This window comes from Armigeres subalbatus, chromosome 2 (assembly GCF_024139115.2).
Source record: "Armigeres subalbatus isolate Guangzhou_Male chromosome 2, GZ_Asu_2, whole genome shotgun sequence".
NCBI lineage: Eukaryota > Metazoa > Arthropoda > Insecta > Diptera > Culicidae > Armigeres > Armigeres subalbatus.
The window spans coordinates 111974053-111991735 of NC_085140.1; the positions used below are offsets into that span (position 1 = coordinate 111974053).

The following is a 17683-nucleotide window of genomic DNA, read 5'->3' on the forward strand; positions in this document are numbered from 1 at the left end:
TCAAGGATTTTATATTCCACATCTCGATATTTCCACAAGTCGATGGTCCCTTCAACATCGCCTCATGTAGGCTTGACTGCACTAACATGTATGAAGGCCTAGATATTCACATGATAGTAAATTTAAGAATTTGCACGCCTACGACTCTTTTGACAATATGACCAATTCGGCTTAATGACATTTTCGATTGGGTATGTATTCGGATGAATGAAATTTGTAACAGTATCACGAATTATGTTTTGAATTTTAAATAGAATTGTACAAAGTAGTACAGTAACGATGAATTTCTCCATTGAAATACCCCTTGAATTCAAACGCTCACTTTGAGTGCATACCGATAAAGTTCATTTTTGCACTCAGTAAATCTCTGCACTGAATGAGTTCCCACTCAAATGTATGGCGCAAAATAACCGTCGTTCAAGCGAATATCTCAGCGACCATGTGCCAAGGCACGGTCAAGGACCTATCCGGATCGCTTTCAAGATTCGTTGACCCTCGGAATAATTTACAAGCTTTGGGTGGGAGACAAGTATATTGATCGTTTCCACTTAGAAGCTCGGGAAAAGGGAGGTCTTTACCCGCCGAATATGGATGTTGGTGTGGAATTTCCGGCGACGATCATAAAATCTCGCGCTTTGATCTGAGGATCCAAGGAGTTAGCTCGTTCACTTCGTTCTGGTCTATGGAAGAGGCAAGAGCAGTCCGGATTTTCTAAATCGCGTCGTGGTGTATTCTTGAAGGTGAACTATAAGAAAATGTGAAAGTGCTCCAAGTTGCTTATTTAGATTTTTTTCCCTTAAGAGGGGACTACTAGTTAGCCGTAATCAAGTGATTAGTAAGGTAAGACTGAAGACTAAACTTGGTGCAAAGTGTGGTGTTCAAGACCGGTCTGGGTCCTCTTTTCTTTACCAGATTGTGGCAAGTTGCAAGGCCCGACACACCACCCACACAGTTGGAGACTGCTTTTGACCCCGTTTACCTGCTACGAAGGACGTCCCGGCGGTACACGTGGGCCGGAGAGGGCAGCGCACGTTTTTTCCCCGCGCCCTTGGCAGGGCGGCAACAACCGGACCGGTTAGGAACCGGTAATCAAGTTTCTTCATCATCTTTCGTGAGTGACGGCGTGCAGAGCGTGACACGGTCGCGTAAAAAAGTTTTTCCCCCGGCCGGATTCGAACCGGCGACCTTTGGATCGGGAGGCGCACACCGTAGCTCGACGCCACCGACGGCTGTACCCCGTCGAGCAGTCCACAATTTCGCGCCGGAGGCGTCATCGACAACGGCGACATCAATGAACGACGCGTGAACATTTTCGGAGTCCGTGGGAGAGACCGCGCCTGACACGCGTAGCGCCAAAGCAGCAGTGGAGAACCGTCGACGCCTCCAAGTTGGTATGCAACGAACAGAGTGAGTAACATGCATGTGTGTGTGTGTGTACAAACTAACCCCCACTGTCTGGCAGTGATGTTATGGAAGAAAGCTGTCTGTTAAAACAGTCAGATTTAATCCGGGAGTTAGAAAGTGCTAGCTCTACTGCAGCTCCAGTGACCCATTTCAGAGTGCCTGGTATTTCATGTCCACTCCGAGGTCACTATCACTAACAGTAAGCCCCGCCTGGTTATGCTACCGTTTATCAAATGGATAAAGGTAACATAATCAAACTTCCGGATTCAAAATATATGTAATATATTTTGAATTCAGCGCGCATTTAGTTTTATTCATTATACATTTACTAGTAAACAAATTGGAAAGAGCTCACCGTGATCCTGCATCTCATAAGACTTCATTCTCGTGAATGCTATTTCCTTCAACGTCTTCTTCTGAAACCCTTGCACATTATTATTATTATCATCAGACTAAGGCCGGAGTGGCCTGTGCTGCACATAAAAGACTTCTCCATTCAGCTCGGTTCATGGCTGCACTTCGCCAACCACGCAGTCTGCGGAGGGTCCGCAAGTCGTCCTCCACCTGATCGATCCACCTTGCCCGCTGTGCACCTCGCCTTCTTGTTCCCGTCGGATCGTTGTCGAGAACCATTTTCACCGGATTACTGTCCGACATTCTGGCTACGTGCCCGGCCCACCGCAGTCTTCCGATTTTCGCGGTGTGAACGATGGATGGTTCTCCCAACAGCTGATGCAACTCGTGGTTCATTCGCCTCCTCCACGTACCGTCCGCCATCTGCAACCCACCATAGATGGTACGCAACACTTTCCTTTCGAAAACTCCCAGTGCGCGTTGGTCCTCCACGAGCATCGTCCAGGTCTCGTGTCCGTAGAGAACTACCGGTCTTATAAGCGTTTTGTAGATAGTCAGTTTGGTACGGCGGCGAACTCTATTCGATCGAAGCGTCTTGCGCAGTCCAAAGTACGTACGATTTCCAGCCACTATGCGTCTCCGAATTTCTCTGCTGGTATCGTTATCGGCGGTCACCAGTGAGCCCAAGTACACGAATTCTTTAACCACCTCGATTTCGTCACCACCGATATAAACTCGTGGTGGGTGGCTCATGTTGTCTGCTGTTGAGCCTCTTCCTATCATGTACTTCGTCTTCGACGTGTTGATGACTAGTCCAATCCGTTTAGCTTCGCTTTTCAGTCTGATGTAGGCTTCCTCCATCCTCTCAAAGTTACGTGCCATGATATCAATGTCGTCGGCGAAACCAAATAACTGGACGGACTTCGTGAAAATCGTACCACTCGTGTCAATCCCTGCCCTTCGTATTACTCCCTCCAAAGCGATGTTGAATAGCAGACACGAAAGACCATCACCTTGCCGTAACCCTCTACGGGTTTCGAAGGGACTCGAGAATGCCCCTGAAACTCGAACTACGCACATCACCCGATCCATCGTCGCCTTGATCAACCGTATCAGTTTATCCGGAAATCCGTTTTCGTGCATTAGCTGCCATAGCTGGTCCCGATCGATTGTATCATATGCGGCTTTGAAGTCGATAAATAGATGATGTGTGGGCACGTTGTATTCGCGGCATTTCTGCAATACCTGACGTATGGCGAACACCTGGTCTGTGGTAGAGCGTTCACCCATAAATCCCGCCTGGTACTGCCCCACGAACTCTCTTGCAATTGGTGTTAGTCGACGGCATAAAATTTGGGAGAGTACCTTGTAGGCGGCGTTCAGCAATGTGATTGCGCGGTAGTTGCTACAATCCAGCTTATCGCCCTTTTTGTAGATGGGACACACGACACCTTCCATCCACTCCTGCTGCAGAACCTCATCCTCCCAAACCTTGGTAATCACCCAATGCAGCGCTCTAGCCAGTGCTTCACCACCGTGTTTAAACAGCTCTCCTGGTAGTTGGTCAACTCCAGGGGCTTTGTTGTTTTTCAGCCGGCCGATCTCCTCCTGGATTTCCTGGAGATTCGGAGCCGGAAGTCGCATGTCCTGCGCGCGTGCTCCTAGGTTCATTACCATACCGCCACCGTTGTCTGCCATATCGCCATTCAGGAGCTCTTCGTAGTGCTGCCGCCACCTTTGGATCACCTCACGCTCGTTCGTAAGAAGGTTCCCGTTTATGTCCTTACACATATCGGGCTGTGGCACGTGGCCCTTACGTGAACGGTTCAACTTCTCATAGAACTTTCGTGTGTTATTAGCGCGGTACAGTTCCTCCGTCTCTTCACGGTCTCGATCTTCCTACTGGCACTTTTTCCTCCGGAAAATCGAGTTTTGTCTGTTCCGCGCCCGTTTGTATCGTGCCTCGTTCGCCCTCGTGCGGTGTTGCAGCAATCTCGCCCATGCTGCATTCTTCTCCTCAACTATCTGCTCACATTCGCCGTCATACCAGTCGTTTCTCTGATCCGGAGCCACCGTGCCTAGTGCAGCGGTTGCGGTGCTTCCAATGGCGGATCGAATATCTCTCCAGCCATCTTCAAGAGATGCTGCGCCTAGCTGCTCTTCCGTTGGGAGTGCCACTTCCAGCTGCTGCGCGTAGTCTTGGGCTAGTCTACCGTCTTGTAGCCGCCCAATGTTAAGCCGCGGCGGACGACTCCGACGCGTGTTGATCACCGTCGAGAGTTTTGAGCGCAGACATACTGCAACGAGGTAGTGGTCGGATTCAATATTCGCACTGCGGTAAGTGCGTACGTTCGTGATGTCGGAGAAGAATTTACCGTCGTGGTCGATTTGGTTTTCCGTTACTTGATTAGGTGATTTCCATGTGGCCTTGTGGATATTCTTGCGGGGGAAGAAAGTGCTTCGGACTACCATTCCGCGGGAGGCTGCAAAGTTTATGCATCGTTGGCCGTTGTCGTTCGATACGGTATGCAGACTATCCGGTCCGATGACCGGTCTATACATTTCCTCCCTTCCTACCTGAGCGTTCATGTCACCGATGACGATTTTGACGTCCCGCAGTGGGCATCCGTCGTATGTCTGCTCCAGCTGCGCATAGAACGCTTCTTTCTCGTAGTCGGATCTCCCTTCGTGTGGGCAGTGCACGTTGATGATGCTATAGTTTAAGAAACGGTCTTTTATCCTCAGCTTGCACATCCTTGCGTTGATTGGCTGCCACCCAATCACGCGTTGGCGCATCTTTCCCAGCACTATGAAGCCGGTTCCCAGCTCGTTGGTGGTGCCACAGCTTTGGTAGAAGGTAGCCGCTCGATGCCCGCTTTTCCACACTTTCTGTCCTGTCCAGCAGATTTCCTGCAGCGCTACGACATCGAAGTTGCGGGGATGTAATTCATCGTAGATTATCCTATCGCAACCTGCGAAGCCTAGCGACTTGCAGTTCCATGTTCCAAGCTTCCAATCGTGATCCTTTGTTCGTCGCCTAGGTCGTTGCCGATTGTATCGAGTCGTATTATCTTCTATTTCGTTCGTAATAATTGTTTTTACAGGCGGCTTATTGGGCCTGCGCAAATCTCCTGTCTCGTCGGAGGGCCGTCGTGTCAGGGCTGTTTAGCGTCCCACCTAACACCAGGACTTGGGCTTGTGCGCTTTGAGCGGCACACGGTCGCTTTGGCGGAGCCTACTTGCGGATACATGCAGCTTTTTATAGAGGTTTAACAGGGCCCACTGTCAAACCCCACCACATCCTAGGCAGGCGCCACAACTCGCAGATGGCCTGGGGAGGGATCGTCAAGCCCTTGGACATAGTCCCTGCTGCCCCATGCTGCCCCTTGCACCCTTGCACATCCTCCTCGCAAAAGCTTCATCCACAAAATAGCTTCGGCCCCAGCACCGTGCTTGATATATCAAACGAATCACTACTGCCTCCATCCTTTCAACACTCCATAGTACAAGTTGCTTCACAATCAAAATAATTCCCAATTCTTCTAGTTTGATTGAATTGAAAAATTTTGGGAAAAAATCAACAGTGAAAAAAGAACGTCAACTTTTGGCAATGGTCACTGCCCAAGTAACATTTTAAGATCTATCATGCTCTATAAGAGGTTTTCATGACCAGTTGCTAATAAAACTAATAACTCCACCAAAACCTCTTCATAACATCATTAAGATAGTCTTCCGGCCTAATGGACCAATCTAGAAGAAGTTATTAAAACCGTATTAAGAGTAGTAATAAAACTGCAATAAAACATTGTATTGAACTTGTTGCTACTCTATAAGAGGTTGTCATGACCATCATAAGAGTAACAATAAAACTTTTTCAATTTATGGATTATATTTATTGTCGTTCCAGTGCCTTTGTTTTTATTTTCACTAGATAACAATGTCCCCTATGAAAGCTGATGTGTGGAAAATGATGCTTCTGATTTTACTTGTAATGGTTGATGTGAAGCATTTTTTAAGTAGTTCATGCATCAGAATGACATGCGCAACCAAATTTATCGTGAATATTGAGGTTGTAGAATCTTAAAATCAACGCGCCTCGGAATTATCGAATAATCACATGAAAATAGGAAATTAAATAATTATCTAAACTGCTCAAAATATTTCAATTTCAAATAGTTTGTTATAAAGTAACAGTGCTTCTATCAAAAAACCTCAGAAATAATTAAATTCCATTAATGAATAGTCTATTTGATCGTAATGGATGTTTTTATTTCAATCACGGCTATAACGTTAATCATCATTTCAACATGGCGACATTCCTTTTTATGAAAACAAAAAATCTGGTGATAAATAGCTCAATGGCTTTTGTGATAACCTCAATAATTCTCCTTGGTTACTTCATGACCATTTTAAACTTGTTATAAAACTTTGTCATGATTACACTTCCCCACAACAGATGGCCTTCGGTTCGATAGCATGCAGCCTAGTGGCTGAGGCGGTAAGCACTTTTTCATCCTACGGCCAACGATGCCAAATCTGTGGAAATTAAAGCTCTAGGCGGATTTGCGGAGCCGTATAAGAAATCTACGAATGCTAGTAATTTCCTGAAATTAGTGAACCTACGAATATGTGGAACATTACCAATTCGTATTTTCGGTGTAATTTGTAGCAATTAAATATGTGTGTATGTTACAAGGGCAAATTCTTTAACCAGGAGGACATGTGCATGAGGAAAAATGCAAAAATTATTTCCTCCTTCCCTTTTTTTAGAAATCAGAAACTCGAAATCATCGTGAATTAAAATGATTCTTCATGAAAAGATGCAATTCAATTACGTGCATATATTTAACAGCATTTCATATTTATGTGTCTCATTTCCCAAATCAAAACTAACATAAGAGTTACAGTTCAATAATTTTCAAATATCCCTGCTCATAGAGCAAAATTACTATTGACAGAAATCGAATTGTTTTTGGCAAACCTTTATTGATATTATTGGATAGCACCGGCGATTCGTATAACCAGGGGATTTTTTACTTGTCGTATTTTTTTTTAATTTGGGAAATGAGAAGCATCTTAAGTTTATCAGAAACACATGTCATTCACATTATGTCGGTAAAAATATACTAACCTCATTATGCGTTTTATTGAATGATTAAATTTTAAGTTTTACAGCAACACTGCTTTCCAAATTCAACATGGCGAATAGATCGAGTCACGTTGAGTAGTTTTAAAGCAGTGACACAAACTGGTTTTATGACGTATTTGAAAGCAATAATAAAACTATTATTAAAACTTCAAAGCTAACAAAAAGTTTAGTTTTAAAACATGATTTATGAGAGTTTTATGAATATCTCAAGAGTGACATAAAACCTTTGTTCGTTAGCATTGTTTATGATCACCATAAAACAATAGGATTTAATTATTTCCATAATAAAACCTTATTAAAATTCATATAAAACCCAACTGTCACAGATTTGTTACTTGGGTGTGATCCTTCAGAGTGAGTAACATGCATGTTCCATTTTTTTCCCCATGCGCATGGCGAATAAAAGCCCCTAGCCTTAGCCAATCCGCTAGCGTGGCCAAGCCGAACACCGCACCATAGTTTAGGTCACACCGCCAATTGAAGTCGAGCAGTCAGACAGAATAGAGGGAGATGAATTAGAGAGCTAGGCCTAGTTTTAAGAATAAAAATGTCGGTAAAGAAGATGAATAGAAGCAAATGAAATGAATTAATAAATGCATTTTCAGTACACGGTAGCTCAAAAAGTTTGAACTGATGGGAAGAATTTGAAGAGGTTAAGGAGGAGTATTTTCACATTTCGGTCGTTTTTTTAGGTTTCTTTTGGTTATTTTCTGGGGAGGTTGGCCCTTACTCCAACCAAGGATTCTCTCCATTCGAACGTGGCTTGTTCGGAGTGTATTGGTTTAAGTCGTCCAATGATGATAACAACCGCGAATATTGCTTTGTCGCTGGCGGAAATCACCTCTGTTCACACCAATTTCTCTATTTGCTAGACCTCACGGTCTAAAGGCATCAAATTTTCCCTGAACAGCCCACTTGTCTCCCGCCCAATCTCTTTGGGAAAATTCTTACCCTTCCCTGAAGGGTTAGATCGGGCAACCTTCGATCAGGTTAATGGTCTCCTCCGGGAGTGGCGCTTAAGCCATTTCAACTAACAACGGGAAACTCGAAAATGTAACTTTCTGCAAAACAACTATTTTTTCCAAACGTAACGTTCTGCCAAATTACCTATTCGGCTGAACTACTTTTTTATTTGGCAAAATGACCAATCCAACCGAATGACACTTTAGGCCTAATATTCATTCCCACCAATTAGCTTAGAAAGCTTTGCGTTGAAAGTCTCTTTAATAAAGATATCGATCAATAGATACCCATATTGCATGGTTTCAGGTCAAATAATTGGTCCTTATGGCTGCCATCTTGAATTTCAGACGCCATTTTGGATTTCAAAATGACGTCAGACATCGATTTTCAAGTTCATCTTATTAAACCCGATCAATAGGCACCTATATTGTATGGATTCATGTCAAATAATTGGTCCATATGGCCGCCATCTTGAATTTCGGTCCGCCATCTTGGATTTCAAAACGGCGTCGGACATTAATTTTCGAGTTCTACTCATCAAGCCCGATCGATAGACATCCATATTGCATGGTTTCAGGTCAAATAACCCAGACAACCAGAATGCATGCATAATAGAATTGTTTTTCTGTTATGCGATGCCTATGCGCACAAATTTCATCGCTTACCAGTCGCGAAAACACTTTTTACGTACAAAAGTGGAGGCGATATAAGTGTATTTCTTATCTGACGTTGCACGGAAGTGTATGCAATGTGCACGATTTTTATGCCAGTTTGTTCGTTATGCATTGCGATGTAGTTTGTGATAACAAACTCTGTTTGACAGATAATCCGATTTCATGTGAGTTTGATTGCAGGAATATGCGATGTCAACAAATGAAGCTGGAATAAACTCGTAAAATAGCCTACTGTGCGGGAAAATTTATAAATAAACTGATGAGCTTTGCACAACAATGCGAATCTGATGAAACTTGGATCGGTAAACGATTTTGATCGTGCATTCTTATGCGATGTGTGGTTGTCTGGGAAGTGATCCATATGGCCGCCATCTTGACTTTCGGCCTGCCATCTTGGATTTCAAAACGGCGTCTTGAATTTCGGTCCGCCATCTTGGATTTGAAAATGACGTCGGGCATCAATTTTCAAGTTCTACTCATCAAGCCCGATCGATATACACTCATATTGCATGTTTCCTGTCAAACAAGTGGTCGCGCTGAGGCAAGGTACCCGCCAGAACGTGGAACGTTATAGACGGAAGCGGAGACAGCAGACTCGCCTTTTTCAGGAGAGAAACGCTGCCTGGAGGAAGCGGAGTGCGAGGAGATGGTACAGCTGTGCCATTCTCAAGAAACACGCAAGTTCTACCAACGCATCCCGCAAAGGCTTCGTGCCGCGAGTCGAAATTTGCAGGAATAAGGATGGGAGCACTTTGACGGACGAACGTGTGGTGATCGAAAGGTGGAAGCAGCACTACGAGGAACATTTGAATGGCGTTGAGAGTACAGGCAGTGAAAGTCAAAGCAGCGAAGGAGATGACTACGTCAGTTCAGCGGACGATGGAAGCCAACCAGCCCCCACCTTGAGGGAAGTTTATGATGCCATCCAACAGCTGAAGACCAATAAAGCAGCTGGTAAGGATGGTATCGGAGCTGAGGTCATCAAGATGAACCCGGAAAAGCTGGTCACTTGCCTGCACAAACTGATAGTCAGAATCAGGGAAACTGAACAGCTACCGGATGAGTGGAAGGAAGGGGTTAAATGCCCCATTTACAAGCTGGAGTGTGAGAACTTTCAAGCGATCACCATCCTTAATGCCGCCTACAAAAAGTGTTATCTCAGATCATCTTCCGTCGTCTGTCACCATTAGTGAATGAGTTCGTGAGAAGTTATCAAGCCGGCTTCGTTGACGGCTGCTCGACAACGGACCAGATCTTTACTGTACGGCAAATCCTCCAAAAACGCCGTGAATACCAGGTCCCAACGCACCACCTGTCATTGATTTCAAGGCGGAATACGACAGTATAGATCTATGGAAAATTATGGACAAGAACAGCTTCCCTGGGAAGCTTACTAGACTGATCAAAGCAACGGTGGATGGTGTACAAAACTGGGTTAAGATTTCGGGCGAACACTCCAGTTCTTTCGAATCGCGCCAGGGAATAAGACAAGGTGATGGACTTTCGTGCCTGTTGTTCAACATTGCGCTAGAAGGTGTCATGCGGAGAGCCAGGTGTAACAGCTGGGGTACGATTTTCAACAGATCCAGTCAATTTATTTGTTTCGCGGATGACATGGGCTTTGTCGGCCGAACATTTGCAAAGATGGCAGAACTGTGCACCCGCCTGAAAAGTGAAACAACAAAAGTTGTACTGGTTTTGAATGTGTCGAAGACAAAGTACATGCTTGTGGGCGGAACCGAGTGTGATAGGCACATGACCCGCCTGGGACACATAGACGGAGATACCATCGAGATGGTTGATGAATTCGTCTACCTTGGATCCTTGACAACGGCTGAGATGTGGCCTCGAACCGTGTATTGTGGCGTCAAATTGTAATTCAGTGTTATCTGTTTAGATGTAGGTAAACTAAATAACTAAATTTTGTTTTGTTAGCGTTTTTGCAGTTCGAAAGTACTGAGCTAAAGTTTTCACGCGTGCAATGCAGTACAAGTCTGCTAATCGTCCTTCTACATACTTTGAGCTTAGTGCGTATGTATTAGAGTGGCCCAGCCTAGTATGGGGAGAAAAAAAAGTGGTCGAATTCTACGGGGCACCCTCCAGGATTTTGCCTTTAGGTAAGAAAATCATTCTCTGAAAATTTCAGCCTGATCGGTTATTGCATAAGCTGGCGCAATTGATTTGAAGTTAATATGGGGGTTTCAGCCGAAATATATGGGAAAATACACCTCTGTTACTATTTCGTACAGGAAATTGCATGGAATAGACCGATTGAGCCCAGATTTGCAGGAAATGAAGTTAACATGCCCATGAACAATTCGACATAAAATTCTACTATTACTAAATAAACTTTAAAACAGTTTTTGGCTGATTTATTTGGAGTTGGGTTGAGCACTTTGAAATTCATTAATTGCCATGAAAACATACGCATGCAATCAAAGGTGCCTGCGATGCGTGATTTCGCGCGCACCGAAACATAAGTAACTGCACGCGCGCCACAACACATATCGCAGCTTCCTTCGATTACATGCGCTTGTTTCCAAGGCAATTAATGAATTTCAAAGTGCTCAACCAAACTCCAAATAAATCAGCTAAAAACTAATTTCAAGTTTATTTAATCATAGTAGAATTTTATGTAGAATTGTTCATTGGCATGTTAACTTCATTTCCTGCAAATCTGGGGTCAATCGGGGTTTTCCGTCCAATTTCCTGTACGAAATAGTAACAGAGGTGTATTTTCCCATATATTTCGGCTGAAACCCCCATATTAACTTCAAATCAATTGCGCCAGCTTATGCAGTAACCGATCTGGCTGAAATTTTCAGAGAATGATTTTCTTACCCAAAGGTAAAATCCTGGGGGGTGCCCCGTAGAATCGGACGACTTTTCATATCCTGGGCCAGTCTAGTATGTATTCACCGATAAAAGCCAACGAAAAATTCAAACAATAATCTCACGGTGATGAATCCTCCCAAACAAAGTCTGCTAATCGTACATTTGTGAAGTACACTATAGAACAATAAAACATTTGCTAAGGTTTAATTTGATCTTTATTGCGCATAAAACATGTTTTTTCTTCCTGTACAGAACGGTAAAGTCTGATAGTACGGTCATATGTGTTTTGTTTACATAAATGGGTGCCATGTGTATCGTATTGGGTGTGTTCAGTACTTGCGTTATGTAGATATTACCACAGTTTAGTATACATCACTTTTCTCCTTAAAACTTTGCATTAAAATCGTTCAAAATTTCCTGTTTGTAAGTATTTTGTTGTTTCGTTGCGATCGGATTATATAATACAAATAACTAACAGCATTTAACTACAATAATACCATATTATACTTAGCTGATTTAGCTACAGTTACATAGATATACGTTCATTTTCCATTAAGGTATTGGCACTTATACTTGGGTTTAAATATACAATATTCGTCCGAATTGTTCGTTCCGGTGCGTCCTCCCCCCACTACACCATTCCGAAGTCGGTCACGATCTTCACGGCGTCCTGCGCGGCCTCCTGAGCCATCATGCAAGCGTCGTGCTTCAGCTTCATGATCGTTTGCTGCTTCTCCTGGTTGATGTTCAGCTCGACTAGCGTATCGATGCTGTTGAGACTGGCATCGCCCTGCAGGATCTTCTGCGCCGCCAGCGAAGTGAAATTAAAGCTCAAATCGGTCAAACTCGGGAAGTCGTACATTTCCTCGATCATCGGGTCGTCCTTGCTCTGGAAGGAGAACCTCCGGTCGGCGTTGTTCGTTTTGTCGGAGTCCTTGACCAGGATGGTGACCTTGTTGGTGGTTGTGGTTTCTTGCGTCTGATTGGTCAGGTTAGGCTCGCTGGATACGGAAAGGCTCTTCTTCATCATGATCAGCCCGCTGATCTTCTCCGGGGTAGAAGTTTGATTTTTGAGGTCGAGGTTGGAGTTGAGCTTCTTGATTTCGGAGTTCGACCGTCGGAGATTCGACTGGAGATCGTTTCCGGCTAGGAGAGAACCTGTTAGGTCCTTGTCTGTGGCCAAGTCTCCGCAAATGTTTTTAGCGTCGTGCTGGATGTTTTTGAGAACATTTTTGTAGAAAAAATTAGCCGGTTGTACTGGAGGCGTCGATGGCAACGTTTTGCTATTGTTCATGGGCATGTTTTCCTGTTTGTTGATGTTTTTGTTGTATCGATTCATTTCGTGTAGGTCAGCTGGACTTTCCGTGTGGAGTTTAAAGCCCAAAAGCGTTTCGTTGAGAGTTGTTAGTTGTTCGTTGGGTCCGTTTGGGGCGTCAGTGTCCAGTTTTAAAATGCCGTTATTCGTAATGGCCTCATTGCATAGTGCGTTCAGTGAATTCTTAACTAAATTGCTATTGTTCGTGCTGGTGCTATTGCTATGGTGGTTGGTGCTGGTGTTGATGGCTTGGTTGTTATACCCGAAGGTCGTTTCGAACCCTCTGTAGTGATTGCTATTGTTCGATTTTGAAGCGCTGGCCGTAGTGGTGGTAACTGCCGAGGGCGGTTGATCTTTTGATTCGTTCGGGGTAGTATACGATGGTTTCGTATCGTTGGATATGAAATAGCTAGCAGTGGTCGTTTGTTGTATGGTAGTGGTAACCGTTGCGGCTGAAACATGAGATTCCAAGCTCGAGTGGGTACTGGTACGGGTGGATGACAGCTTCTCACTATCATAGCTGGACGGACCCGAGGTTATGTAGGTCATTTTACCACTGTCGATACTGGACGGACCACTACCGACTCGACTAGTTTTGTGTTCGATCTTGTTCTGGCTGTTGCTGTGCAGCTTGTCCGCCGATGAAAGCTGTTTGCTGCGAGATACCTTGTAGTAGCCCGAACTGGCTGGCGTCGAGTGGATCGATCGCGGTAAACTGCCGCAGTAGTAGGAGGGTGACTTGCCCCGGCGAACCGGCGAGCAGTCACGGGACGATATGAAAAAAGTTGACTCACTAGACAGATTCCTCCGGTGATGGCGTCGTCTGGGCAGGGACAGTGATCGTTGGCTCACATCAGAGCTATCGTAAAAGGTCGAGTTCATTAGACGGGATTTTATGGGAATATCCTGCAATAAAACCAAAAAAGTGGTCTTGAGTTAGAATTTAAATAAATCTAAACGCTTGAAAAAGCAATTTGTAGGACTGTCGTGGATGTAATCTACGTGATCAGTTTAATTTTTCGTTTCTAGGTCCGGCTGGTTTATATTTTTGTGTTGTTTTTTGATAACATTGAATCATAGAATTAAAAACAACGCTCACCACGTAGTCAGTAGTCTGCGTCCCAACGCTGTGCAGATGCGTCGTTTTCGAGTTAAACCACTCCGGTGGCGGGAACTGCGCCGAGTAGGTCTCAACCTGTTTGGATTTGCTCTTCGATCGAGTACTTCGCCTGAAGATTCTCGACAACAGAGACTGGGAAGACGCTTGTTTTTCTGCGAATAAAGAAAGCATGGCTGAGCACCAATAAACTTCTCCTGATATCCAACGAAATATCTTACTTGTATCACAATTGGACTGATTTTCCGAACTCGAACTATTGGCCGCACCAGTTGCCGCCATGGTTGCCGACGACCCCGGTGCACTGTCCTTGGCGATCGTCTGTGCGTAGTTCTTGGATAGACTTCTCGTGGAAGCGGATCGCTGAAGTCGCTTCGAAGAGCCAAATATTCGCAGACTGTGACGCCGCTCCAGGGTTTTATGGCTTCCGGCGAGGGAAGAGCTACGGTTCTTACTACCACTGCCGTTGGTTCGCGGGTACAGGATCTTATCGTTCGGATTACCACCACAGATCACGTCGGCCAGATTGGTTTGGATGCACTGATGCGTCTGGTCACCGTCCCGCTCGGTGGAAATCTCGCCATACAGACTGCGCAGGGCCTCATGGCTGCTCATCAGCATGGTCTTGGACTCCTTCTGGGGTGGGGTCGATTCGTCGCTTGCGAAACTATAATCATTCTGTTTCGATTTACTTCGTCGTTTCCTGGGGGGTAAACAAATATTTATACAATTTGCATCAGCGCTGATTGTTGGGAAGATGGATAACTGAACAATAAGATTAAGATTCGATAGCTTACTCTGGTGTGACGATAAAATACCCCTTGGACGTTTGATAGATTTTGATCTCTTGCATCAGCTGCACAAGCGTATCGTAAATCACCTCCACTGAAGGCTGCTGCATGTGCGTGAATCTGTGGATGGGAATATCGTAGAGTCTATATTAATAAAACTGAAAAGTTGAACCTAGGGTACAATTTGGTTTCCCCATAATACGGAGTGCACAGTAGAACGACCTTCTATTGCTTCAAGCTGATGAAGGTCATAAACAGTACCACCATCGAGTGCACCAGATATAATCGATTCAATACGGATGGGTCATATATGACCCAAGAATAAAATCACTGTTAAAATTCGGTTGTAAGAGATGAGCGGAGCTTTCTTCGGCAAAGTTGTTAAAAATTTACTGTTCTATTCTGGAAAAATATTGAACATGTATGGTTGTGGATGAAACGATGGTCTTTTTTTTAGAGGGATGAAGGCAAATCTGCAAACAGACACCTGAAATTGTGAACTCCCCCATGGGGTCTCCCCACTCAGCTCGATTTGTTAGGTATCAGCCGGTAGGTCCACCTACCTTTAGAAGAGTTATCCCACTCGTGCTGCCATCTGGCAACCGAAATCACTCTGATGCGTTCGCAGGCTTCTCTGGTGCCACGTAGCTCGAAACACTTCTCGTCTTCCCGGATGGTCAGCCCCACTAGTATCATGCTCGCAGGCTGCATCGTGTGATATCGTGCGATAGGCAGATATCACTCTGAGACAAATCGAGTAGTACGTGCTCTCTAGATTCCGCAGGTGTCTGGTTACCCAGAGTTTCCACCCGGGACGGGCCGCCGTACTTAAGAATAGATACGGTAAAGCCTGCCAGTAGCCTACGTCTACTGGCACACACCTTGGAAATGTTTGACATCATAATCGATAATGCCGCAACAGCAGTCGAAGCCCTCGTGCACGCATATTCGACATGTTTGGCGAAGGTCAGCTTGTCGTCTATTACGACCCCAAGGAGCTTCAAACTCCGCTTTGATGCGATCGCGCTTCACCAACGTGAATCACTGTATGTTGAACCGACTTGCGGTTGTTGACGATAAACACCTCCGTCTTATGTGGAGCGAGTTCAAGGCCTCTAACGCTCATCCAATCCTCCACCGTGTTGATCGCGTGTGCTGCGGTCAGTCGAAAATTGACTCCCCGTAGACCTCCAAGGTTACGTCATCTGCCACGATCTTAACACCAGGAGGAAACTTAAGCTGCAGAACCCCGTCATACATAAGGTTCCATAATACCGGGTCCAGTATTGAACCTTGCGGAACACCTGCGGTAATAGGAACGGTCTCGTATCATAGTACACGGTTCTGGAAATAGCTTTCCAAAATCCGGTACAGGCCCACCGGCAGGCTAAGCCGGTGTAACGAGAGCGCGATGGCATCCCAGTTTGCGCTGTTGAATGCGTTCTTCACATCAAGTGTCACTGCCGCACAGTATCGAATACCTCGCCTTTTCTGTTGGATCGCTATCTCGACGGTCATTACCACCGACTTAATAGCGTCCAATGTGGACTTACCCTTGCGAAAAACGAACTGATTATTTGACAGGTATTTCGTACCCTCTGAGTATGGGGTGAGCCTATTGAGAATGATCCCCTCTAGCAACTTGCCCGTCGTGTATATAAGACAGATAGGTCTATGCGCCGATGGGTCGCCCGGCGGCTTCCCGGCCTTCGGCAACAACACCGATTTCTGCCTTTTCCATCTTTCGGGGAATCTACACTCATCAAGGCATCTCTGCATAGCTGGCCTGAACATGTTCGGGTACGCTATGATTGCTGCCTTGAGAGCGCTGTTCGGAACTCCATCAGGCCCTGGAGCTTTGCTCGTTACCAGGGATTTGGCCACCGCGAGTAACTCTTCGTTCGTCACCGGAGCTACAATTGGGCCTTGCGGTGCAGGAGGCCAGGGACTTGTGGCTCGGGACGGGAAGAGTACTTCGATAATCCTCGCCAACTTATTCCGTGACCGTTCGGGGGATGAAGAGCTCCCTTTGGTCTTTGCCATTACTATCCTGTAGGCGTCATCTCAAGGATTCGCGTTGACTCCTTTGCATAGATTGTCGAAACACGCTCTCTTACTGCTCTTGATGGCCTTGTTAAAGGCCAGTTTCGTAGCTCAACACTTTACGGCGGTCCGCTCTTTCATCCTCGGTGCGGGCACATTGCATGCTTCGTCTAGTCTTGAGGCAGGTTGATCGAAGGGTCGTAATCTCGGGACTCCACCAGTATACCGGGTGTCTGCCATTTCTCGGCAGGGCTTGCCTGGACATTGTGGCGTCGCACGCGCGTGATAGGACAACTACCAACGCATCCCCGCTTAGACCTTCAGTGTTGGTTTCCAGTTCCAGAGCCGCGATGAAAACTTCGCTGTCGAATTGATTGGTTCTCCACCAACAGACCTGACAGGTATCTTCGTATCTCGGATTTTGCACTCCATCTTAAAGCGAATTGCTTTGGGTGTCACCCTCGTTCACCATCCAGTCCAAGCCTGGTGTCAAACCAGGACTGACAAACGTTACGTCAATCCATGACTCCATCCCGTTCCTCCTGAACGTGTTAGCGGAAGTATCATTGACTTGCAATGCGTCGAGCTTCGCTAGCGCCTCTAGTAACGCTTGACCCCTTCGATTGGTGCAGCGGCTGCCCCACTCCACTGCCCAAGCATTAAAATCTCCTGCTATAGCCTATCGATCATCTGGTTGAACTGTTCTAATGGCCACCTTGGTGGGGCATAGCAGCTGCAATAGAACACACCATTGATCTTGGCTATCGCGATACCCTCAGCAGAGGAGTGTACCACCTCTTGGATCGGGTACCGCGCCGCTATCCTAGACCCGACCGGCACCCAATTTCCGTTATCGACAGGGACGTTGTACGGGTCGGACAGGAGGGTGACATCGGTCCTCGACTCCGAGACCGACTGCCACAGCAGCTGCTGGGCAGTTGCACAGTGGTTAAGATTCAGCTGTGTTACTTGCACGGCTTCTTCTTATTTGTCTCCGATGAGACACGAAGATCCACCCATAACGTGGTTACAGGCTTG

At 45.7% G+C, this 17683-nt stretch overlaps 1 protein-coding gene across 3 annotated transcripts in view; it reads right to left on the reverse strand.

Annotated features, from left to right (window-relative positions):
* Positions 1–11571: 11571 nt before the first annotated feature.
* The window catches only part of LOC134210686 (putative uncharacterized protein DDB_G0282133), a 597983-nt gene continuing 591871 nt past the window's right edge, over positions 11572–17683 (reverse strand). For all 3 annotated transcript variants that reach the window (XM_062686886.1, XM_062686884.1, XM_062686887.1), the window contains 4 exons: positions 14609–14722; positions 14033–14514; positions 13794–13966; positions 11572–13600 (listed from right to left, as the gene is read on the reverse strand). In XM_062686886.1, the coding sequence (XP_062542870.1) occupies positions 12011–13600; positions 13794–13966; positions 14033–14514; positions 14609–14722 (2359 nt within the window). In that variant the 3' untranslated portion in view covers positions 11572–12010. The remainder of the gene's footprint in view (positions 13601–13793; positions 13967–14032; positions 14515–14608; positions 14723–17683) is intronic.